Here is a 25,476-nt window from a genome sequence, read left to right on the forward strand (position 1 = left end):
ATGGGGCAGAGAACAACCACTGTTGTTCACTAATAGCCTTTTAACACTATTTGATTTTATCTGTGCATGTACCATTTTGATAAAATTTTTAAATAATTTCTAAACTTTCCACCCCTTTATTTAAATTCTATCTTTGGGTATCAAGATATTCTTCACAACTATTTCTTTTCCTAACCTTTCTTTCTTTTTCTCCCTCTACCCCACTCCCTCAGCCCCTTAAATGTAGGGTTGGTTGGTTTGTTTGATTGGATCTTTCCTGGAATTACATTACACTTATAGACTCATTTGGGGAAAATAACATCTTTACAGTCAAGTATATAGTATGAGTTTTTCCTTGTGTATATCTTATACATTTTGGCTAACATTTTTTTCTAAATACTTTATCATTTTTGCTGTGACTGTGCAAGGGATTATTCTCCACTGTATTTTTTTTTTTTAATTATAGTTTATTGAGTTTTGGTGAAAGTTTACACAGCGTTAGGTTCCCATTTGACAATTTCCACACAAGTAGTTCAGTGACATTAGTTACATTTGTCACAGTATGTCAACATTCTTTAATTATGTTCAGTTTGTTTCTTTTTCAGTACTGTAGTTTCCCTGCCTCCGATCTTCTCATCTTTAGTTTGGAGAGATTGTTGATCTTTTGTTCTCATCCTTGACTTTTTCACTCTTTGCTCTCTAGTGTGTTTCTGGTGGTCTTGTATGCTCCTATGACTTTCACAATCACTGTTCTCAATCCTAGCTCTGACACCTGCTAAGCTCTGATCCTCAGGCCCCCATTTCTGTATATTAAACTGTTGTGAAAGCATCATAAAAATCAGTGTGTAAAACCAACCTCATTTCCTTCTTTCCCCACTGTTTTTCCTATGTTTACCTGATTCAGTGGGAACAAAATCTATGCAAATTTGTCAGTCACCAGGCCAGAAAAATTAATGTCATCTTTGAGTTATTGTTATTCCCTTTTGAAACTTAGGTCTAGAAGCAGGATGGTAAAAAAGAAAAATAGGCTTGTTTGCATACAAATACCATTTATTTACTAGACTGTAAGGTCCACAAGTGCAGGGATTTTAGTCTCTTGTTTTTTGATGTACCCAGAATATTTTCTGGTACTCACTAGGCATTCAGTAAATATTTGTAAATTTGGAAGTAAATATGGTCAAAATACTTAAACTTTAGATTCTTTGTTCCTTCATCTTTAAAAGTTGGAATAATACCTATCTCATAAGATTGATAAAAACCAAAAACCAAACCCAGTGCCGTCAAGTCGATTCTGACTCATAGCGACCCTATAGGACACAGTACAGCTGCCCCATACAGTTTCCAAGGAGCACCTGGTGGATTCGAACTGCCGACCCTTTGGTTAGCAGCCGTACCACTTAACCAGTGCACCACCGGGATTTCCATAAGATTGATATGAGGGTTATATTAAATAATGTACATGCTTGATGTATAGAAAGCATTTACTGGATGTTTTTATTAGTTTCCCCTGGTGGCACAGTTGTTAAGTGCTCGGCTGCTAACTGAAAGGTCGGTGGTTTGAACCCACCAGCCATTCCACAGGAGAAGGATGTGGCAGTTTGCTTTCTTAAAGATTTACAGCCTTGGAAACCCTATGGGGCAGTTCTGCTCTGTTCTGTAGGGTCGCTATGAGTCGGAATTGTCTTGACAACGATAATGTGTTTGGTTTTTGGTTTGTTTTTTTCCAATTCAGTGTGCCTCAAATCATTCCAATCCTAATATCACAGATGTGGTTTAGATCCTCCATTTCCTAATTTCTCCTGCCTTTATTTTCTCCCTTTCTTAAGTGTAGTGTCTGCCAAGTTTTGAGGAAAATATGATGTCTTTGTTGTCTAGTGCTGCTGTAACAAAAATACCACAAGTGGATGACTTTAACAAACAGAAATTTATTTCCTCACAATTTAGGAGGCTAAACATCCAAATTCATGGTGCTGGCTCTAGGGGAAGGCGTCCTCTTTCTGTCAGCTTTTGTAGGAAAGTCTTTGTCTCTTCTGAGCTTCTGCTCCTGGACAGTCTTCATGTGGCCTGGCATCTCACTTCCTCCGTCGCTGCTCTACTTGCTTGTTTAATCTCTTTTATATGTCAAAAGAGATTGACTCAAGATATACCCTATACCGATATTGCCTCACTAACATAACAACCTATTCCCAAATGGGATTATAACCACAGGCATAGGGCTGTCCTTGCCACATGCAAAGCACATTCACCCCATCACATCATTCCAAAAGTCTTAAATCAACTCCAAGTCCAAAATCTCATCTTCTGAATTATTTAAATCAAATATAGGTGAGACTTAGGAGTATTCCATCCTGAGACAAAATTCCTCTTCGTTTGTGAACCTGTGAAATCTAGAATACAAGTTATCTATTTCCAAAGGACAATGGTGGAACAGGCACAAAGAAGACATTTCCATTACAAATGGGAGAAATTGGAGGGAAAGAAGGGATAACAGTTATCAAGCAAGTCCAAAACCCCGCAGAACAATTTATGTTAGCTCTCAAGGCTTGAAAATAATCCTCTGTTCTTCAGGACCATCTGGGCAATGGCCCTGCCCTCCAGACTCTGAATGTTGACCATGCCCTCTGGATTCTTGGTGGAAACCCCTTCTTCTAGGTACACTGGGACAGCAGCTCTGCCCCCTCAGCTTTGGGCAACCCTATTCCCCTAGTCCATCTGAGTGGTGACACCACACCTTTGGCCCCAGCAGGCCCTGTTCTTCTGACCTTGGGCATAGTGGCTCCACCCCCTCAGCTTTGGGCAGCAGCCCATTCCCCCGTCATTTGTGAACAGCAGCTCCATACTCTGAAGCCAAGTTGGTGAAGATCTGTCTCTGAAACCTGGGAGGTTCTCACCCTACCCTGTGAAGCCCAGTAGGCCTTAGTTCCACCTTTTAAAACTTAGGCAGCACTACTTCCCATACTTCATCCGCCAGTTCTCCTAATCTCTGAACTACTCCAGGGATAGTCCTTTTCTTGGAGGACAACAGTTGTAGCTCCTTTGGCCTGTTTCCTGCCTCTAGAATTCCAAAAGGCAGATAGCATTCTTCTTTTCTTTCGTTCTTTCTCTATCCTCTTCAGCGTAACCTTGGTGGTATAGTGGTCAAGTGCTACAGCTGCTAATCAAAAGGTTGGCAGTTCGAATCTACCAGATGCTCCTTGGAAACTCTGTGCTACAGTTGTACTCTGTCCTATAGGGTCACTGTGAGTTGGAATCTACTCAATGGCAGTGGATTTTTCTTCAGCCTAACCTGACGGGTTTTCTCCTGTGGTCATTGGTTAGATCCATCAGTCACAGTCTTAATTTCTTTAGCAAAAGATTGTGTAGCCATATCCTTGGTGAAAATTCCAGGACACACGTTTATACCACAGAACTTTCCAAATCTTTAAGTTCTGTTTTCATTTTTGCACAGTTCATTTTTAAGTCCATCTGTTTCTTCTCATTTTACGGTAAGCAGCATGAGGAACCACATGGCCCCTCTAAGATCTTGCTTAGAAATCTCATCAGCAAGATATTCAAGTTCATCACTTACAAGTTCTACCTCCCACCAGACATTTGAATGTAATTCAGACAAGTTCTCTGCCACTGCATAAAAAACATCTTCAGTCTTCCATTGTCTACTCACAAGTTCTTCCTTTTTTCTTTTTTTTCTAATTTTTATTGTGCTTTAAGTGAAAGTTTACAAATCAAGTCAGTCTGTCACACAAAAACTTATATACACCTTCCTACACACTCCCAATTACTCTCCCCTTAATGAGACAGCCCGCGCTCTCCCTCCACTCTCTCTTTTTGCGTCCATTTTGCCAGCTTCCAACCCGCTCCACACACTCATCTCTCCTCCAGGCAGGAGATGCCAACATAATCTCAAGTCTCCACCTGATCCAAGAAGCTCGCTCCTCACCAGCATCCTTCTCCAAACCATTGTCCATTCCAATCCATGTCCGAAGAGTTGGCTTCGGAAATGATTCCTGTCCTGGGTGAACAGAAGCTCTGGGGGCCATGACCACCAGGGTCCTTCCAGTCTCAGTCAGACCATTAAGTCTGGTCGTATTATGAGAATTTGGGGTCTGCATCCCACTGCTCTCCAGCTCCCTCAGGGGTTCTCTGTTGTGTTCCCTGTCAGGGCAGTCATTGATTGTAGCTGGGCACCGTCCAGTTCTTCTGGTCTCAGGATGATGTAGTCCCTGGTTCATGTGGCCCTTTCTGTCTCTTCGGCTTGTAATTACCTTGTGTCCTTGGTGTTCTTCATTCTCCTTTGATCCAGGTGGGTCGAGACCAATTGATGCATCGTAGATGGCTGCTTGCTAGCGTTTAAGACCCCAGACTCCACTCTTCAAATTGGGATGCAGAATGTTTTCTTAATAGATTTTATTATGCCAATTGACCTAGATGTCCCTGAAATCATGGTCCCCAAACCCGCGTTCCTGCCACACCAGCCTTTGAAGCATTCAGTTTATTCAGGAAAATTCTTTGTTTTTGGTTTAGTCCAGTTGTGCTGACCTCACCTGTATTCTGTGTTGTCTTTCCCTTTACCTAAAGTAGTTCTTACCTACCAACTAATTAGTGAATACCCCTCTCCCACCCACCCATCCTCCCGCCTCTTGTAACCACAAAAGAATGTTTTCTTCTCAGGTTAAACGGTTTCTCAAGTTCTTATAATAGTGGTCTTATACAATATTTCTCCTTTTACAGCTGACAATTTCACTCAGCATAATGCCTTCCAGGTTCCTCCGTGTTATGAAGTGTTTCACAGATCCCTTACTGTTCTTTATCGCTGTGTAGTATTCCATTGTGTGAATATACTATAATTTATTTATCCATTCATCTGTTGATGGGCACCTTGTTTGCTTCCATCTTTTTGCTATTGTAAACAGTGCTGCAGTAAACATGGGTGTGCATATATCCTTTGGTATAACGGCTCCTATTTCTCTAGGATATATTCCGAGGAGTGGGATTGCTGGTAGTTCTATTTCTAGCTTTTTAAGGAAGCGCCAAATAGATTTCCGAAGTGGTTGTACCATTTGACATTCATATCAGCAGTGAATAAGTGTTCCAGTCTCTCCACAGCCTCTCCAACATTTATTTTGTGTTTTTTGGATTAACGCCAGCCTTGTTGGAGTAAGATGAAATCTCATTGTAGTTTTGCTCTGCATTTCTCTAATGGCTAATGATCGTGGACATTTCCTCGTGTATCTGTTAGCTACCTGAATGTCTTCTTTAGTGAAGTGTCTATTCATATCTTTTGCCGATTTTTTAATAGGGTTATCTGTCTTTTTGTAGTTGAGTTTTTTGCAGTATCATGTAGATTTTAGAGATCAGGCACTGATCGGAAATGTCATAGCTAAAAACTTTTTCCCAGTCTGTAGGTATTCTTTTTACTCTTTTGGTGAAGACACTGGATGAGCATAGGTGTTTGATTTTTAGGAGCTCCCGGTTATCTAGTTTTTCTTCTGCATTCTTAATAATGTTTTGTATATTGTTTATGCCGTGTATTAAGGCTCCTAACTTTGTCCCTATTTTTTCCTCCACAATCTTTATCATTTTAGATTTTATATTTAGGTCTTTGATCCATTTTGAGTTAGTTTTAGTGCATGGAGTGAGGTATGGGTCTTGTTTCATTTTTTTGCAGATGGATATCCAGTTATGCCAGCACCATTTGTTAAAAAGACTGTCTTTTCCCCATTTAACTGTTTTGGGGCCTTTGTCAAATATCAACTGCTTATATGTGGATGGATTTATATCTAGATTCTCAATTCTGTTCCATTGGCCTCTGTATCTGTTGTTATACCAGTACCAGGCTGTTTTGACTACTGTGGTGGTATAATAGGTTCTAAAATCAGGTACAGTAAGGCCTCCTACTTTGTTCTTCTTTTTCAGCAATTCCTTATTTATCCGGGGCCTCTTTCCCTTCCATATGAAGTTGTTGATTTGTCTCTCCATCTCATTAAAGAATGTCGTTGGGATTTGGATCAGGATTGTATTAAATGTATAGATCGCTTTTGGTAGAATAGACATTTTTATAATGTTAAGGCTTCCTATCCATGGGCAAGGTATGTTCTTCCACTTATGTAAGTCTCTTTTGTTTTCTTGCAGAAGTGTACTATAGTTTTCTTTGTATAAGTCGTTTACATCTCTGGTAAGATTTATTCCTAAGCATTTTATCTTCTTGGGGGCTACTGTAAATGGCATTGATTTGGTGATTTCCTCTTCAATGTTCTTTTTGTTGGTATTGAGGAATCCACGTGATTTTTGTATGTTTGTCTTGTATCCGGAGACTCTGCTGAACTCTTCTATTAGTTTTAGTAGTTTTCTGGAGAATTCCTTAGGGTTTTCTATGTATAAGATAATGTCATCTACAAAGAGAGATAATTTTACTTCTTTACCAATCTGGATGCCCTTTATTTCCTTATCTAGCCCAGTTGCTCTGGCTAGGACTTCCAGCACAATATTGAACAAGAGTGGTGATAAAGGGCCTCCTTGTCTGGTTCCTGATCTCAGTGGGAATGCTTTCAGGCTCTCTCCATTTAGGGTGATGTTGGCTGTTGGCTTTGTATAAATGTCCTTTATTATGTTGAGGAATTTTCCTTCTATTCCTATTTTGGTGAGAGTTTTTATCATGAATGGGTGTTGAACTTTGTCAAATGCCTTTTCTGCATCAACTGATAAAATCATGTGATTGTTATCTTTTGTTTTATATATGTGGTGGATTACGTTAATTATTTTTCCAACGTTGAACCATCCCTGTATACCTGGTATGAATCCCACTTGGTCATGGTGAATTATTTTTTTGTTATATTGTTGAATTCTATTGGCTAGAATTTTGTTGAAGATTTTTGCATCTATATTCATGAGGGATATAGATCTGTGATTTTCTTTTCTTGTGTCTTTACTTGATATTGATATCAGGGATATGGTGGCTTCATAGAATGAGTTTAGTAGTATTCCATCTTTTGCTCTGAAATACTTTTAGTAGTAGTGGTATTAACTGTTCTCTGAAAGTTTGGTATAACTCTGTGGTGAAGCCGTCTGGACCAGGGTTTTTTTTGTGGGGGGAGGTTTTTGAATACCTTTTCAATCTCTTCTTTTGTTATGGGCCTATTTAGTTGTTCTACCTCTGTTTGTGTTAGTTTAGGTAGGTAGTGTGTTTCTAGGAATTCATCCATTTCTTCTAGGTTTTCAAATTTGTTAGAGCACAATTTTTCATAGTAATCTGATACGATTCTTTTAATTTCAGTTGACTCCGTTGTAATATCGCCCATCTTGTGTTTTATTCGGGTTATTTGCTTGGTCTCCGGTTTTTCTTTTGTCAGTCTGTCCAGTAGTTTTTCAATTTTGTTGATTTTTTTCAAAAAAAAACAGCTTTTGGTCTTGTTAATTCTATCAGTTGTTTTTCTGTTTTCTGTTTCATTTAGTTCAGCTCTAATTTTTATTATTTGTTTTCTTCTGGTGCCTGAGGGTTTCTTTTGTTGATCTCCTTCTGTTTGTTCAAGTTGTAGGGATAATTCTTTGATTTTGGCCCTTTCTTCTTTTTGGATATGTGCATTTATTGATAAAAATTGGCCTCTGAGCACTGCTTTTGCTGTGTCCCAGAGGTTCTGATAGGAAGTGTTTTCATTCTTATTGGATTCTATGAATTTCTTTATTCCATCCTTAATGTGTTCTATAATCCAGTCTTTTTTGAGCAGGGTATTGTTTATTTTACTGTTTGATTTCTTTTCCCTGCTTTTTCTGTTATTGATTTCCACTTTTATGGCCTGATGGTCAGAGAAGATGCTTTGTAATATTTCAATGTTTTGGATTCTGCTAAGGCTTGCTTGACAGACGCATGTCTTTCATTTTGTCGTACTGTGGGGTCTTGTGTGTTGCTGTGATGCTGGAAGCTATGCCACTGTTATTCAGATACCAGCAGGGTCACCCATGGAGGACAGGTTTCAGCTGAGCTTCCAGACTAAGACAGACTAGGAAAAAGGACCCGGCAGTCTGCTTCTGAAAAGCATTAGCTGGTGAAAACCATATGAATAGCAGCGGAACATTGTCTGATATAGTGCTGGAAGGTGAGCCCCCCAGCTTGGGAAGCACTCAAAAGATGACTGGGGAAGAGCTGCCTCCTCAAACTAGAGTCGACCTTAGTGACGTGCATGGACTAAAGCTTTCGGGACTTTCATTTGCTGATGTGGTATGACTCAAAATGAGAAGAAGCAGCTGCAAACATCCATTAATAATCAGAACCTGGAATGTACGAAGTATGAATCTAGGAAAATTGGAACTCTTCAAAAATGAAATGGAATGCATAAACATCGATATCCTAGGTATTAGTGAGCTGAAATGGACTGCTGTTGCTCATTTTGAATCGGACAATCGTATAGTCTACTATGCTGGGAATGACAACTTGAAGAGGAATGGTGTTGCATTCATTGTCAAAAAGAACATTTCAAGATCTATCATGAAGTACAATGCTGTCAGTGATAGGATAATATCTATACACCTACAGGGAATACCAGTTAATACGACTATTATTGCAATTTACGCACCAACCACTAAGGCCAAAGATGAAGAAATAGAAGATTTTTATCAGCTGCTGCAGTCTGAAATTGATCAAACGTGCAATCAAGATGGATTGATAATTACTGGTGATTGGAATGCGGAAGTTGGAAACAAAGAAGAAGGATCAGCAGTTGGAAAAAATGGCCTTGGCGATCGAAACAGTGCCGGAGATCAAATGATAGAATTTTGCAAGACCAACAACTTCTTCATTGCAAATACCTTCTTTGAACAATGTACACGGTGACTATACACATGGACCTCACCAGATGGAACACACAAAAATCAAATAGACTACATCTGTGGAAAGAGACGATGGAAAAGCTCAATGTCATCAGTCAGAACAAGGCCAGGTGCCAACTGTGAAACAGACCATCAATTGCTTATATGCAAGTTCAAGCTGAAACTGAAGAAAATCAGAGCAAGTCCACAAGAGCCAAAATATGACCTTAAGTATATCCCACGTGAATTTAGAGACCATCCGAGGAACAGATTGAATGCATTTAACATTAGTGAGCACCACCCGACAAGTTCTGGAATGACATCAAGGATATCATCCATGAAGAAAGCAAGAGGTCACTGAAAAGAGAGGAAAGAAAGAAAAGACCAAGATGGATGTCAGAGGAGACTGTGAAACTTGCTCTTGAGCTTCGAGCAGCTAAAGCAAAAGGAAGAATTGATGAAGTAAAAGAACTGAACAGAAGATTTCAAAGGGCATATCGAGAAGACAGAGTATTGTAATGACATGTGCAGAGAGCTGGAGATGGAAAACCAAAAGGGAAGAACAAGCTCGGCATTTCTCAAGCTGAAAGAATTGAAGAAAAAATTCAAGCCTCAAGTTGCAATAGTGAAGGATTCCTTGGGCAGAATATTAAACGACGTAGGAGGCATCGAAAGAAGATGGAGGGAATACACAGAGTCATTATACCAAAGAGAATTAATTGATATTCAACCATTTCAAGAGGTGGCATATGATCAGGAACCAATGGTACTGAAGGAAGAAGTCCAAGCTGCTTTGAAGGCATTGGCGAAAAACAAGGCTCCAGGAATTGATGGAATATCAATTGAGATGTTTCAACAAACAGAAGCAGCGCTGGAGGTGCTCACTCATCCATGCCAAGAAATAGGGAAGACAGCTTCCTGGCCAACTGTCTAGAAGAGATCCACATTTATGCATATTCCCAAGAAAGGTGATCCAACTGAATGTGGAAATTATAGAACAATATCATTAATATCACACGCCAGCAAAATTTTGCTGAAGATCATTAAAAAATGGCTGCAGCAGTATATCGACTGGGAACTGCCAGAAATTGAGTCCGGTTTCAGAAGAGGACGTGGAACCAGGAATATCATTGCTGATGTCAGATGGATCCTGGCTGAAAGCAGAGAATACCAGAAAGATGTTTACCTGTGTTTTATTGACTGTGCAAAGGCATTCAACTGCGTGGATCATAACAATTTATGGGTAACATTGCAAAAAATGGGAATTCCAGAACACTTAATTGTGCTCATTATGAACCTTCACATAGATCAAGTGGCAGTTTTTCGGACAGAACAAGGGGATACTGATAGGTTTGAAGTCAGGAAAGGTGTGTGTCAGGGTTGTATTCTTTCACCATGCCTATTTAATCTTTTCGCTGAACAAATAATTCAACAAGCTGGACTATATGAAGAGGAACAGGGTATCAGGATTGGAGGAAGACTCATTAACAACCTGCATTATGGAGATGACACAACCTTGCTTGCTGAAGGTGAAGAGGACTCGAAGCACTTACCAATGAAGATCAAAGACCACAGCCTTCATTATTATACCTCAACATAAAGAAAACAAAAATCCTTACAACTGGACCAATGAGCAATATCATGATAAGCGGAGAAAAGATTGAAGTTGTCAAGGATTTCATTTTACTTGGATCCACAATCAACAGCCATTGAAGCAGCAGCCAAGAATGCAAAAGATGCATTGCATTGGGCAAATCTTTTGCAAAGGACCTCTTCAAAGTGTTGAAGAGCAAAGATGTCACCCTGAAGACTAAGGTGCGCCTGACCCAAGCCGTGGTATTTTCAATCGCATCATATGCATGTGAAAGCTGGACAATGAATAAGGAAGACCGAAGAAGAGTTGACGCCTTTGAATTGTGGTGTTGATGAAGAATATTGAATATACCATGGACTGCCAAAAGAACGAACAAATCTGTCTTGGAAGAAGTGCGGCCAGAATGCTCCTTAGAGGCAAGGATGGTGAGACTGTGTCTTACATACTCTGGATTTGTTGTCAGGAGGGATCAGTTCCTGGAGAAGGACATCATGCTTGGCAGAGTACAGGGTCAACGGAAAAGAGGAAGACCCTCAATGAGATGGATTGACACAGTGGCTACAACGACGAGCTCAAGCATAACAGTGTAAGGATGGCACAGGACCGGGCAGTGTTTCGTTCTGTTGTGCGTAGGGTTGCTATGAGTCGGAACCGACTCCACAGCACCTAAGAACAACAACAACAGGGTTTACCCTATGACCTAATATGTGGTGTATTCTAGAGAATGTTCCATGTGCACTAGAAAAGAAAGTATACTTGGTTGCTGTTGGGTAGCGTGTCCTGTATATGTCTCTGAGGTCAGGTTAGTTGATTGTGGCATTTAGGTCTTCCATGTCTTTATTGAGCTTCTTTCTGGATGTCCTGTCCTTCACCGAACGTGGTGTGTTGAAGTCTACTGCTATTATTGTGGAGCTGTGTATGTCACTTGTCAATGCTAATAGAGTTTGTATTATGTATCTTGCAGCCCTGTCATTGGGTGCATAAACATTTAATGTGGTTATATCTTCTTGGTATATTGTCCCTTTAATTATTATATAGTGTCCTTCCTTATCCTTTCTGATGGTTTTAACTTTAAAGTCTATTTTGTCAGAAATTAATCTTGCCACTCCTGCTCTTTTTTGATTGTTGTTTGGTTGATATATGTTTTTCCATCCTTCAAGTTTTAGTTTGTTTTTGTCTCTTAGTCTAAGGTGTGTCTTTTGTAAGCAGCATATAGACGGATCTTGTTTTTTAGTCCATTCTGCCACTCTCTGTGTCTTTATTGGTGCATTTCGTCCATTTACGTTCAGGGTAATTATGGATAGGTATGAATTCAGTGCTGTCATTTTAATGTCTTTTTGTGTGTTGTTGACAGTTTCTTTTTCCTACTTAATTTTATGCGCTGAGTAGATTTTCTTTACATATTGTCCTTTCCTCATATTTGTTGTTGGTGATTTTGTTTCTGCTGAGTCTCTATTTTTTTCTGGCATTTTATTTTGATGAGTAGGGTAGTTTGCCTCCTTTGTGGTTAACTTATTATTCACTCCTGTTTTTCTAAATTTAAAACTAAATTTTATTTATTGTATTGCCATATCTTCCTCATATGGAAGGTATATGATTACATTTCTTAGTCATTTTTTATTATGTTAATGTTGTCTTCTTCTGTGTAATAACATCGCTGTTACCCTGTTTTGAGTTTTTTTTTTTAATACTCTTGCTTTGTTTTTTTGAATTTTCCTGTCAGGGTTGACTTCTGGTTGCTCTGCCCAGTGTTCTAGCCTTGGATTGATACCTGATATTATTGATTTTCTAACCAAAGAACTCCCTTTAGTATTTCTTGTAATTTTGGTTTGGTTTTTACAAATTTCCTCAACTTATATTAATCTGGATATGTCCTAATTTCACCTTCACATTTAAGAGACAGTTTTGCTGGATATATGATTCTTGGTAGGCAATTTTTTTCCTTCAGTTTTTTAAATATGTCATCCTATTGCTTTCTTGCCTGCATGGTTCCTGCCGAGTAGTCCAGGCTTATTCTTACTGGCTCCTCTTTGTAGGTGACTTTTCATTTATCCCTCACTGCTCTTATAATTCTCTCTTTATCTTTGGTTTTGGCAAGTTTGGTTATAATATGTGTTGGTGACTTTCTTTTAACATCTACCTTGTGTGGAGTTCGATGAGCATCTTGAGTAGATATCTTCTCATCTTTCTCGATATCAGGGAAGTTTCCTGCCAACAAATCTTCAACCATTTTCACTGTATTTTCTGTCATCCCTCTGTATTCTGGTACTCCAATCACTTGTAGGTTATTTCTCTTGATAGAGTCCCACATGATTCTCAAAATTTCTTAATTTTTTTTTAATTCTTTTATCTGATTTTTCTTCAAATATATTAGTGCCAAGTGGTTTATCTTTGAGTTCAGAAATTCTGGCTGCTACTTCCTCAATTCTGCTCCTCTGACTTTCTATCAAGTTGTCTACTTCTGTAATTTTATTGTTAATCTTCTGAATTTGATTGCTGCCTGTCTATGGATTTTTCTAGCATATTAAACTTTTCATTATGTTCCTGAATAATCTTTCTAATTTCTTCAATTGCTTTATCTGTGTTCCTTGGCTCTGTCTGCATATTATCTCTTTTCCTTCCTGATGTCTTGAAGGGTTCTTATCATAAACTTTTGTACTCTGCCTCTGGTAATTCCAGAAACGCACTTTCATCTAGAAGACCCCTGGATTCTTTGTTGTGAGAGTCTGTTGAGGTGATCATGGTCTGTTTCTTTATGTGACTTGATATTGACTGTTGTCTCTGACCCATCTATAAGTTATCATATTAAGTTTATGCTTGCTTACTATGTCATAGCTTCTTGCTTTGTTTTGTTTCGGTATACCCCTATGGGTTGCTTGAGTGAGCTAGCTTGATTATTTTAGCCTTTGGAGCTCTGACGTCCTTTCCCCAGATTGCTAGAGCTGTTATCAGGTATATCAGTCTAGGTGTCCATTCAGTTTTCTTGTATGAATTTAGCTCAGGGTTCTAGGTAGCTGATCATCAAGTGTGTGGTACAGGCTCTGTCCTACACTCTTAGAGGGGCAGGGGTGATTGGTGTATATACCAGTATCTGATTGCAGCCGGAGGTCATGCTCTGAACAAGGCAGAGGGCTGAGAGCCGATCCCGAGTGTCTCTGAGGAAAGCACGTCCCTGTTCCCTAGACTGTGCAGGTGTGCGGGTTCTGCAGTGGACCATGGGCACCCAAAGTTTTTGGTTATAAGGACTGGGAGGTACTAGTTATCTTTGGACCGCTGTCTCAGGTGGCAGTGTTACCTGAGTGGAGCTACCAGTCCTTAGGTCCCTGATGTGGGTAGATGGGGACCTTGTTTAATAGGCAAAGCAATGTCAAACATCAAACACCCACCTCTCCACTGCATAGCTGAAATGGTTGGCGTCTGCCAGCAAAGGCCTATTCTCCCGAAATAGGCCCACACAAGTCCATGCAGAAGGGAAAGGTGCTCAAAGTCCACGGACGGTTTATGCCTGGAAAGGAGCTGCTTCTGTCCTGAGTTCCCCCGGTTAGTGGAGCTAGCAAATTATCTTTTCCCCCAAATGCAAATATTTTCTTCCCCAAGGCCAGGAGGATGGCTGTAGGTGCTCAACCGTGCCTATCTCAGGCCCAGGGAATTCATCCACTGAAGCCAGTTTGCTGGTGGAGGGCGGGGGGCGCATTATAATATATGCAAGTACTTAGCTTTTGCCTGGAGCGCCATTGTTATCAGGTTCCGGAGGTGTGAGTAGGCTATGTGGCTGGCTGCTTCTCCCTGAGGAAACTGCAGCCAGCAAAATGCTAGTAACAGCCCATCATCACCACTACTCCGGGAATGGTGCCTGAGGGCTCCCTGCGATTCAGGTGCAGTGACTCCTGTCTGCTTCTGAATGGTCTCTTCTTCCCCCTTTCCCTCAATTCGTTTTCTAAGCTTGCCTTTGAAGCTCAGGACTCCTAGCTTGTCACAAATATAGTCATTTCACTTGTTTTTTCGGGTCTTTGTTGTAATGAGGGCTCGCCGGAAGCGTCTGTATATTCCGCCATCTTGGCTCCCTGCCCTTCATTTTCTTTTAAAGCCTCACCAGAAGCACGTTTAATGTCCACATTTCTAGCAATATTCTGTTGCTGGCACCATATTTATTATCTAAGATGATAGAGACTTTCTTCAAGGCTCTCCTCACTTCCTTCTGATCCCTCATCAGAATCACCTTTCATGTCCGTAATTCTACGAACAGTTTTTTCCAGGCAGTGTAGGCCTTTACTCTTAGGCATTTTCAAAGTCTTGCAGCCTCTACCAAGAGGGATTTTCGTCAAAGTATCATTAGATTTTTAATACTTGAGCATATAAAACCAGGGGGTGCTAGTTAGTACTCACAGTGCTTTTGTGAATATTAGAAAAGACCACCACTCCCTCTCTGTAGTCACAATCTCATGGATTTGGCCTTTGTTGTCCTGAGCTGGGCACCATTGTTCAGCTTACTACCTACTGTATTCAGTGGCCGTATTTGAAAGAAGAGACTTCAGGGCCAGATAAATGAAGTCCACGTGCGAAAACTTCATGTTTCCTTATCGAGAAGTTGAGGTAGTATTTGTGTATAGTGATTTATTAATCAAAGAATAAATATTCTCTAGATTTATCATGAGTGAGGAAGCACTAGTAAACTTAGTTTTACCTTTTTCTTCATTTACTCAACATATATTTATTGAGCACTTACTGTGTGCCAGGCATTATTGTTCTAGGCACTTGAACTTATTTGCTTATTAGTAATCAAAAAACAGAGTCCTATCTTTGTCGAGCTTACTTTTGAGCAGGAGGAGATAAATAAATTAATTATACCATATGTTAGAAAGTAAATGCTATGAAGAAAACAAAAGTAGAGCAGGGAAAGTGATTTGGTGAGTATTGGGGTAGTTATTACAGGGGGCAGGTTTTGGTTTTATGGAGAGTGATCAAGGTAATGATCAGTATTTGACTTTTAAAAGGATAGTGGTGATTGCTGAGTTGAAAGTAGACTGTAAAAGGGGAACGTATGACAATGGAGACAACATGCGTTTAAAAGGCTGTTGCAATAATCCAAGCTTGAACCAAGGTAGTTAACGCTGAAGGTGATAAGAAACCATCAGATCTAGTATTTAGAAACTATTTATCAAAACTTTTTTTTTTTAATCACTTGGATTCCACTACATCAACAAAAAGAACATCGAAGAGGAAATAACCAAATCAATACCATTCACAGTAGCCACCAAGAAGATAAAATACTTAGGAATAAATCTTACCAAAGATGTAAAAGACCTATATAAAGAAAACTACAAATTACTACTATAAGAAACTAAAAAGGACCTACTTAAGTGGAAAAACATACCTTGCTCACGGATAGGAAGACTTAACATAGTAAAAATGTCTATTCTACCAAAAGCCATCTATACATACAATGCACTTCCAATCCAAATTCCAATGACGTTTTTTAATGTGATGGAGAAACAAATCACCAACTTCATATGGCAGGGGATGAAGTCTCGGATAAATAAAGCATTACTGAAAAAGAAGAAGAAAGTGGGAGGCCTCACTCTGCCTGATTTTAGAACCTATTATACAGCCACAGTAGTCAAAACAGCCTGGTACTGGTACAAGAACAGGCACATAGACCACTGGAGCAGAATTGAGAACCCAGATATAAATCCATCCACATATGAGCAGCTGATATTTGACAAAGGCCCAGTGTCAGTTAATTGGGGAAAAGATAGTCTTTTTAACAAATGGTGCTGGCATAACTGGATATCCATTTGCAAAAAAAGGAAACAGGACCCATACCTCACACCATGCACAAAGACTCCAAGTGGATCAAAGACCTAAACATAAAGACTAAAACGATAAAGATAGTGGAAGAAAAAATAGGGACAATGTTAGGAGCCCTAATACAAGACATAAACAGAATACAAAACATTACCAAAAATGATGAAGAGAAACCGGATAACTGGGAGCTCCTAAAAATCAAACACCTATGCTCATCTAAAGACTTCACCCAAAGAGTAAAAAGACCACCTACAGACTGGGAAAGAATTTTCAGCTATGACATCTCCGACCAGCACCTGATCTCTAAAATCTATATGATTCTGTTAAAACTCAACCACAAAAAGACAAACAACCCAATCAAGAAGTGGGCAAAGGATATGAACACGAACTTCACTAAAGAAGATATTCAGGCAGCTAACAGATACATGAGAAAATGCTCTCGATCATTAGCCATTAGAGAAATGCAAATTAAAACTACGATGAGATTCCATCTCACTCCAACAAGGCTGGCTTTAATCCAAAAAACACAAAATAATAAATGTTGGAGAGGCTGCGGAGAGATCGGAACTCTGATACGCTGCTGGTGGGAATGTAAAATGGTACAACCACTATGGAAATCTATCTGGCGTTTTCTTAAACAGTTAGAAATAGAACTACCATACAACCCAGAAATCCCACTCCTCGGAATATACCCTAGAGAAATAAGAGCCTTCACACAAACAGATATATGCACACCCATGTTTATTGCAGCTCTGTTTACAATAGCAAAAAGCTGGAAGCAACCAAGGTGTCCATCAACGGATGAATGGTTAAATAAATTGTGGTATATTCACACAATGGAATACTACACATTGATAAAGAACAGTGACGAATCTGTGAAACATTTCATAACATGGAGGAACCTGGAAGGCATTACGCTGAGTGAAATTAGTCAGAGGCAAAAAGACAAATATTGTATAAGACCATTATTATAAGATCTTGAGAAATAGTATAAACTGAGAAGAACACATACTTTTGTGGTTACGGGGCGGGGAGGGAGGGGGGAGAGGGTTATTTATTGATTAGTTAGTAGATAAGAACTACTTTAGGTGAAAGGAAGGACAATACTCAACACATGGAAGGTCAGCTCAACTGGACTGGACCAAAAGCAAAGAAGTTTCCGGGATAAACTGAATGCTTCAAAGGTCAGCAGAGCAAGGGCGGGGGTTTGGGGACTATGGCTTAAGGGGACTTCTAAGTCAATTGGCAAAATAATTCTATTATGAAAACATTCTGCATCCCACTTTGAAATGTGGCGTCTGAGGTCTTAAATGCTAACAAGCGGCCATCTAAGATGCATCAGTTGGTCTCAACCCACATGGAGCAAAGGAGAATGAAGAACACCAAGGTCACACGATAACTATGAGCCCAAGAGACAGAAAGGGCCACATGAACCAGAGACTTACATCATCCTGAGACCAGAAGAACTAGATGGTGCCCGGCCACAACCGATGACTTCCCTGACAGGGAGCACAACAGAGAACCCCTGAGGGAGCAGATCAGTGGGATGCAGACCCTAAATTCTCATAAAAAGACCAGACTTAATGGTCTGACTGAGACTAAAGGAATCCTGGCGGTCATGGTCCCCAAACCTTCAGTTGGCCCAGGACAGGAACCATTCCCGAAGATAACTCATCAGACATGGAAGGGACTGGACAATGGGTAGGAGATAGATGCTGATGAAGAGTGAGCTACTTGTATCAGGTGGACACTTGAGACTGTGTTGGCATCTCCTGTCTGGAGGGGAGATAGGAGGGTAGAGAGGGTTAGAAACTGGCAAAATTGTCACGAAAGGAGAGACTGGAAGGCCTGACTCATTAGGGGGAGAGTAAGTGGGAGTATGGAGTAAGGTGTATATAAGCCTATATGTGACAGACTGACTTGATTTGTAAACGTTCACTTAAAAAAAAAGCTCAATAAAAATTATTTAAAAAAAAAAAAACTTTTTTAAGTCTGTTTTTCAAAAAATTTTAATTTTTGCTGTCTCCCAGACACAAATCTTTGTTTTAAAGACTGGGTGGAAAAGGTGTGTATTTAAAGGGTGCCTGAAATAAGCTTGCAGAGCTTAATGTTCCTGTCTGTTTTCTTTGAGAAAATAGATGGCCTTTAGAGAGCAACATCTTAGTGTTCCTTTAAAACACAAACAATTTTAAAAGCTAGTGTTTTGGATAATTTTGTATAAAAATTGATTTCTTAATACATTGTCTTTATTTGCACAAGCTTTGCCGCAGGAAGTCTACAGAAAGTTGTCCAAAGGTAAAATACATTACTGCCAATAACATTCTGGTGATCTCTTGTGTTTATAGTGAATATGTATAATACTAATTTGCTCCAGAAGGTGGGGAGATAAAAGAATCCCTTAATAGGTTTAAAAGGTATTGCAGTTACTCTGGGAGAGAAAAGGATAAATGTCAGAATAATCTAATTGCTAAAAACCTGTCTTTTAAGTTGTGTAGACTGTGAATCAAACAGGACGGCCTCGTGTTCTGGTGGAGTAGGTGATTTGCCTATATGATTTTATGTTAAAAGCTAACACTTAAAGAAGGACTTTGTTTCTGTTTAAATGCACATAGCCATAAGAAGAAATAACAGAGGACACTGTTTTCATTTACTAGTACCATATGGTAAATTTATTTATCAAAATTGCTAATTACCTACAAAGGCTCTATAGAAATGGAACAAGGGTAAAAAAGGTAGGAATCTAAGCAGCCAAGGCCATGGGTACCCTTGCAGTGGTGTTCAGAAAATTGAGATTAGAGAAGTACAAAAAGAAGCTTAAATATATCTCAGTTAATACCTGGTTTAGCAGCATATATAATAAAAATAAATATTTTTAGCACAGATGAGGGAAAACCCTCATATATTCAGGATGTTGGGAAAAGTTTCAATATATGTATGAAAGTACAAAAGAAAATTGTTGACTATAAGAATATCTTTTTATTTCATTACTGAAAGTATTTCTAAAATTTTTAAATAGCCGTTTTCAAGGTGACTCTTCCTGACCTCTTGATGTAAGAAAGCTCCTTAGATAATACCAATTTTCTGCTTTTGCAGTTGTTGCTTTTGAATATATTATCTAATTTATCTTGTTATTCTTCATACTTGGCAAATTTTTAGGTAGGTCAACCACCTTTAGGAAAACTAAGTAATAGGAGTATAATTTATAGGTTGACTATACTCAAAATTAACTTTTTTTTTCTTTCCTCAGAATGAACTGTCTGATACACGTGCAAAATTCCACGTACTTTTTCTTTTCTTTGTGTCTGCAATGTTCTTCATCAGCGTCCTGTCACTTTTCAGCTACCACTGCTGGCTAGTTGGAAAAAATAGAACAACAATAGGTCAGTAGGTTAAAATAAATCATAATTATTTAGGAAATTGACTGCAAGTGAATATGAAATCTAGAGAAGGACAATAGTCAAGTGATAATGAAGTGTTAAATAGTTCTGTTAAAATTAACTGGCTAGATAGGAACATAATTTTACATAATGTAAAAGTTAATTATTTTGAGGAAGTGAAATTGACTTTTTTTATGTGCTTTTTCAGTAATGCATTATAGATAAAAGTAGAGAACTGACTATATTTTCTAAATTTCAGTAAATAAAAGAGGTTTCATGCATTTATAGAATGTCTTCTCAAAGTCTATCTACAAAGCAGTAAATTTACACACCATAAACAGGTTCATTCTCATATAGCAAAGAATATTTTTAAATCCTTAATTGCAGTTTATACTTTAGCTAAAGTATATATCAACAGTGTAATTCATTTATGTTCTTTACTTTTTATTCTACAATTTATTACACAATTGACTGGCATCCGTTGCATGATTTTAAGACTGAGATTAGTGCTTTTGACATGCTTAATCATTTCCATCTTGTATCATTTGTCATTGAAACTTAGGTCTTGTATTAGTGGTATCAGGATGTCTTTTTTTGTTTGTTTGTTTAGCTTATTTTTTAAATAAAAATATAGAGCAGAATTAAGTAAGGTATTCAAATAATTGGACAGATATTCCCTGTACAAAGATGATGGCATTGTTCAAACTGAGCTATTGTCATATAATCAGCTGTAATTTAGTTATTTATGTATTGACTAATGTACCAATATACAAATTAGAGATTTGTCATTATAACGTTTTATAAGAAAGTTAAAGACTACCTACCATCAAAAGCTGTATATCTACCAGGAGAATTGGAAGGGTACAATTTTTAAGATAGATGAAGGCCTTTTTAGGGGGATTTTTAAAATAATCTTAAATTTAGATAATTTTAGTCTTAATTTGTTCCTAAAACATGTAAATTATGAGAGTCTTCCATTTTAAGGATTACTTGGTCCTTTCTTCCCCGGCTTACCCTCCCACTGTTGAATGTCTTCCAGTTCTGTCATGCCTTCATTTTTTTTCAGTAAAATAAACTTTCTTAGACCATTATCTAATTTATATCCTTTTCACAGAATATCTTGAAAAAGGCAAAGTCCAGCCCTCCCGCAAGATCTGAAACCTGAGAGATTTCAGATAGCAAACTGGATTTTTTTGTTTTCAAAATTGATAAATGTGGTAACGGTAGGCCTGTTTTCCAACATGGCATCCATCAGTGGGAGCTAAGTAGTAGCTGGCTGATTTAGATGGGGCATGGACACTAATTTGCCACAGTGCCTATCATGCCTGCCTCATTTGTTTTCTGCCCAACCTCTGTAGATATTTGAGAAACGGGTACCTCCTGGGAAACCCAACTGTTCTCTTTGAACAGTCTTTTTCAAAGTTTTTTGCCAGCGACCACAGTAAGAAATGCATTTTATATGATGACTTAATCTATGCACACACATATAAAACTATATAAATAAAATTTTTCAAATTTCCCAAAACAACATTTATCTCTTAGTATGTGTAATATACTCTAATATTTTCTGTTCTAGTTCATTAAAAAGAAATGCTGGGTGCAAACCACTAAATTATTTTATAACCTATTAAGGGGTTTTAGGAGCCCTGGTGGCACAGTGGTTAAGAGCTCAGCTGTTAACCAAAAGGTTGGCAGTTCGAATCTGCCAGCCTCTCCTTGGAAACCCTATGGGGCAGTTCTACTCTGTCCTGTAGGGTGGCTATGAGTCAGAATTGACTCTACAGCAACTGGTTTGTTTTTGTTTTTGTTTTTTTGGTTTTAAGGGGTTTTAACATTTTGCAAAAGCATTTCCTTAGCACATCACTTCCTTTACAGCTTCGTCCTCCAAATTCCTGATCTTTGACTAGTTCTCCACTGCTGCATCCACATTTTTCTTCTGTCCTTTGAGAGTTATTTTATTCTGCTATACCACCTCTTCCCTTGTTTGTTAACTGTCACCTACCAACGTTAATATTCTTTCCTGGCGTTTAATGAGGCCCTTCCTTCCCTGGCTTACCCTGTAGTTCCAATATTCAAATTTCTGTCATCATTCTGTACAGCCAAGTTGGTCCCTTTGGTTCTGTTGGTCTTTACCTTCAATAAATCATTCCCATAACTGCATCATAAGCCTTTTAATCACTTGGATCTAAAGAATATATGAAATTCTAAATGTGAATATTCTCTTCTCTGACCATAGTCTTTTATGCTTTCAGCTCTTCTGCTTCTTTACCCAAGTGTGCTTGCATTTTTATATAATGAGTTCTCCATTCTCCAGTACTTTTCTCCCACATTTTTATTTACCTTCTAGCTTCATTTCTCACCCTTTTCCAATCTAGAAACTATGATAAATGACTTTAGCAATTGACAGCACCCTCAAATCTTCTGATCCTAGGCCCTCCCTTAATTCCTTTGTTAATGGATAACCTGGGTCAGTCCAGCTACTCACTTTATCCACATGTGTAATACATAGGCTAATGAAAGCTGCTGAAGGAAATCTCACTGACACAGAGGTTGTTCCAACTACAGATTTCATTTAGGTCCTCTGATCAGGTTCCTTGCAACATTTTTTTTAGGTTTTCACCATTCTCCCTAATCTTACCCATTTTGTGAGTCCTTCATAGAAAAATTAGATACAGTCACAAGTAAACACTCATCTTCTCACCTTTATGATCCCACACAAACATTACTTTTATACCCATCACTGTCATCCTTTCTTTCATTTCTGAGGAAAAATGTCTTTTCTGGTAACCACAGTTAATCTTTAGAACTGTTCTAAGATTCTTCTATCAATTTTTACTTTACTTTTCTGCCTCGCCAATGCCCTAGCTTCTTCTTTTCCTTAGTGTGTAAAACCTGCTGAAATGCATTCTATTTTCTTAAAAAAGAAAGAATGAATACCATTCTTGTGAAACATGTATCTTTCTCTAGCCCCCACCTACTTCCTTTGCAGCCAAAATTGAAATAAATAATGGCTATATTCACCATCTGTGTCCTCATCTCTTCTTTATTCATTGTTCAAGATCAAGCTCAAGTGTTACTTCCTCAATATTTCATCTTCCCCTACCACCACCTACTATACACACATATGTCTCTGTTCAGACAAAATTAGATTCTTTCATCTCTGTTCTCAGTGCACGATTGCTAATTTTGGCATTTATCACATTTTGAAAGTTTGAAAAAGATTGTTAGACTATGTATGGATTCTTTTTTTTTCTTCTTCTTTTTTAAGAGTTCCTCTCCAGTATTTATTCTCTCATGCATCCAGTGGTGTGAACATTTGATTAAAAAAAAAATTCATTTGCAAGGTTTCTCTCCAGTATGAATTTTCTTATGATGCCCATGGCCTGGGTTTTGGATAAAAGTATTAATACATATATTTGATTTACATCATTCATTTTCAGCATGCATTTTCTGATATCTAGTAAGGTTTGCAAAATGTGTAAAGGTTTTGTTACGTTCATCACATTTGTAAGGTTTTTCTCCAATATGGTTTCTCTTATGATTAGTAAGGCTTGAATGCATGGTAAAGGATTTGCCACACTTGTTACATTTGTAAGTTTTCTCTTTACTATGAATTATCTGATGATCCCCAAGGTTTGAACTTTGGATAAAAGCATTCACAGATATATTAGATTTACAAAGCTCCTTTTTAGTATGTATTTTCCAATGTCTAATAAGATTTGAAACATGGCTAAAGGCTTTACCACATTCATTACATTTGTAAGGTTCCTCTTCAGTATGAATTCTCCTATGATTAGTAAGGCTTGAACGCACAGAAAAGACTCTGACACACTCATTGCATTTGTAAGGTTTCTGTCCAGCGTGAGTTCTTTGGTGATTCCTGAGGTCTGACTGTTGCCTAAAAGCCTTGCCACATTCGATACACTTGTATGGTTTCTTACCAGTGTGAATTTTCTCATGATCCCAGGGGTGTGAATGACAGATAAAAGCCCTACCACATTCATTACATTTATAAAGATTCTCTTCATTATGGAGTCTCTGATGTCAAGTAAGGCATGCATACACAGTAAAGGCTTTGCCACATTCATTACATTGGTAAGGTTTCTCTCCAGTATGAATTCTCTGATGACCCGGAAGTTGCGAACATCTGATAAAAGCCTTACCACACTCGTTATATTTAGAAGGTCTTTCTCCAATATGAATTCTTAGGTGAATCCTAAGGTTTGAATTTTGAGTAAAGACCTTGCCACATACCTCACATTTATATGGTTTCTCTCTTGTATGGATTGTTTTATGTTTAATGAAGTTTGAGAAGTAATTAAAGGCTTTGCCACACTGTACATTTGTGAGCTCTCAGTCTAGAGTGGACTTTCTGGTGTTTACTGAAGATTGAGCTTTGGTTGAAAGTCTTCCCATCTTCATTACATTCATAAAGTTTTCCTGTAATATGTGTTTTCTGGTGTTGTGTAAGCAATGAGGGATCCTTAAACACCTTCTCACATTTATTACATATGTTGAAATTGACACCAGGAGGAATTCTTTGATGTGGTGAAGCTGGGCAACCATTGTTGATAGACTTCTCAACTTGATTGCAACCGTAAATTTTCTTTTCAGTTGGAAATCTCTGCGGTTCCGCCAGATCTGACTGGAAGGTTAATCTAATCTTATTTTCAAAATATTTCGTATTCTTTTTTTCCCCTACCTCTTATTTTTGAGTTTTAATAAATCCCTCACAAATGGATTCTCATGCTTATAATACACACTTCTTACAAAAGCACCCTGCTTTAGTAGAAAATTATTCCAGGATGTGTCATGCTGGTGGTCTTCTCTCAGTGGGACTGTTGTTATGCGAGGTAGTCACTCCTGTGTTAATTCTTTCATTATATCCCCAATGACTGTCAAATTCATGCATATTTTCCAGGGCTTCTCTGAAGTCAAAATTCTCTAGACTATGACTTTTATATCCTTCCAACATCACTGTTTGGAATAATTCTCCTTTAATAATGTTCTCATCTGGTGATAATTCCTGGAGTATACATTTAGAAGACATATCCAGAGAGACCAGGTTCCTGTAGTTCTCCAGTATCACATCCCTGTACAAAGTCTTCTGAGTAGAGTCCAGGGATTCCCAGTCCTCCTGAGAGAATTCTATGGCCACATCCTTGAATGTCAGCAGTCCCTGGGAAAGAGCCATTCTGGATGCCTCTTTTTTCCCTTTTCCTCCAGGCTTCATTCTCAGGCAAGACAAGTCTTGAGAAGTCAGTGCTAGCCGTGACCTTCGCTCCGCGCAATCTGCTTCCCTGTATGCCTATGTGTGGATTCTTTAGTAGAAATTTTACCTCATTTGTCTTTGAATCCCAAATACTATCAGGTACATAGTAGGTAATTCATAAATAATGAGTAAGTGAAGTTGCAAGAGTTAAAATCTTTGTTTTTCCCAAGAAAACCCAACTAAGTTACTATTACACACACTTTGGTAGATTTTCAGTAACATTAAGTGATTATTTTGATACTATCATTTTATAAGATTGATGAAAATGTTCAGATGTGATACTTTTTCCCAGAGAAGTTTTAGAGCTTTATCTTTTAATTGCTGCAAATACATTGTTTTGCTTAAGTTGTTTATACTTTCTTATATCAAAGATATAAAGCACAAAAACTAGTGTGTTTCATCCTTCCTACAATTCTTAAATAGATTGACTAGTTTTGTTTGTTTTTTTCAATGTAACAGAATCATTCCGTGCTCCCACATTTTCATATGGACCTGATGGAAATGGTTTCTCTCTTGGATACAGTAAAAATTGGAGGGAAGTCTTCGGTGATGAAAAGAAATATTGGTTAATTCCAGTATTTTCAAGGTAATCTATAAAGTATCAGAAAATATGCAATCTATGATAGTCCCTTGTCTCTATGAATGGTAAA

The 25,476-nt window shown here is 38.3% G+C and overlaps 1 protein-coding gene across 8 annotated transcripts in view; it reads left to right on the plus strand.

Moving 5' to 3' along the window:
* ZDHHC20 (zinc finger DHHC-type palmitoyltransferase 20) overlaps positions 1-25,476 on the plus strand; it is a 107,739-nt gene that overhangs the window by 63,514 nt on the left and 18,749 nt on the right. For 5 of the 8 annotated variants that reach the window (XR_010319116.1, XM_064275352.1, XM_064275347.1 and 2 more), the window contains 3 exons: positions 18,437-18,472; positions 19,425-19,557; positions 25,286-25,412. Coding sequence is in view for 7 of the 8 variants with exons in the window: in XM_064275352.1 (XP_064131422.1) it covers positions 18,437-18,472; positions 19,425-19,557; positions 25,286-25,412 (296 nt within the window). In the remaining variant the exon portion in view is untranslated. Of the gene's footprint in view, positions 1-18,435; positions 18,473-19,424; positions 19,558-25,285; positions 25,413-25,476 lie in introns of all 8 variants that reach the window. The other 3 variants (XM_064275353.1, XM_064275350.1, XM_064275351.1) reach the window with 2 other exon arrangements.

Source organism: Loxodonta africana, chromosome 23 (assembly GCF_030014295.1).
Source record: "Loxodonta africana isolate mLoxAfr1 chromosome 23, mLoxAfr1.hap2, whole genome shotgun sequence".
In the NCBI taxonomy this organism is placed as follows: Eukaryota; Metazoa; Chordata; class Mammalia; order Proboscidea; family Elephantidae; genus Loxodonta; species Loxodonta africana.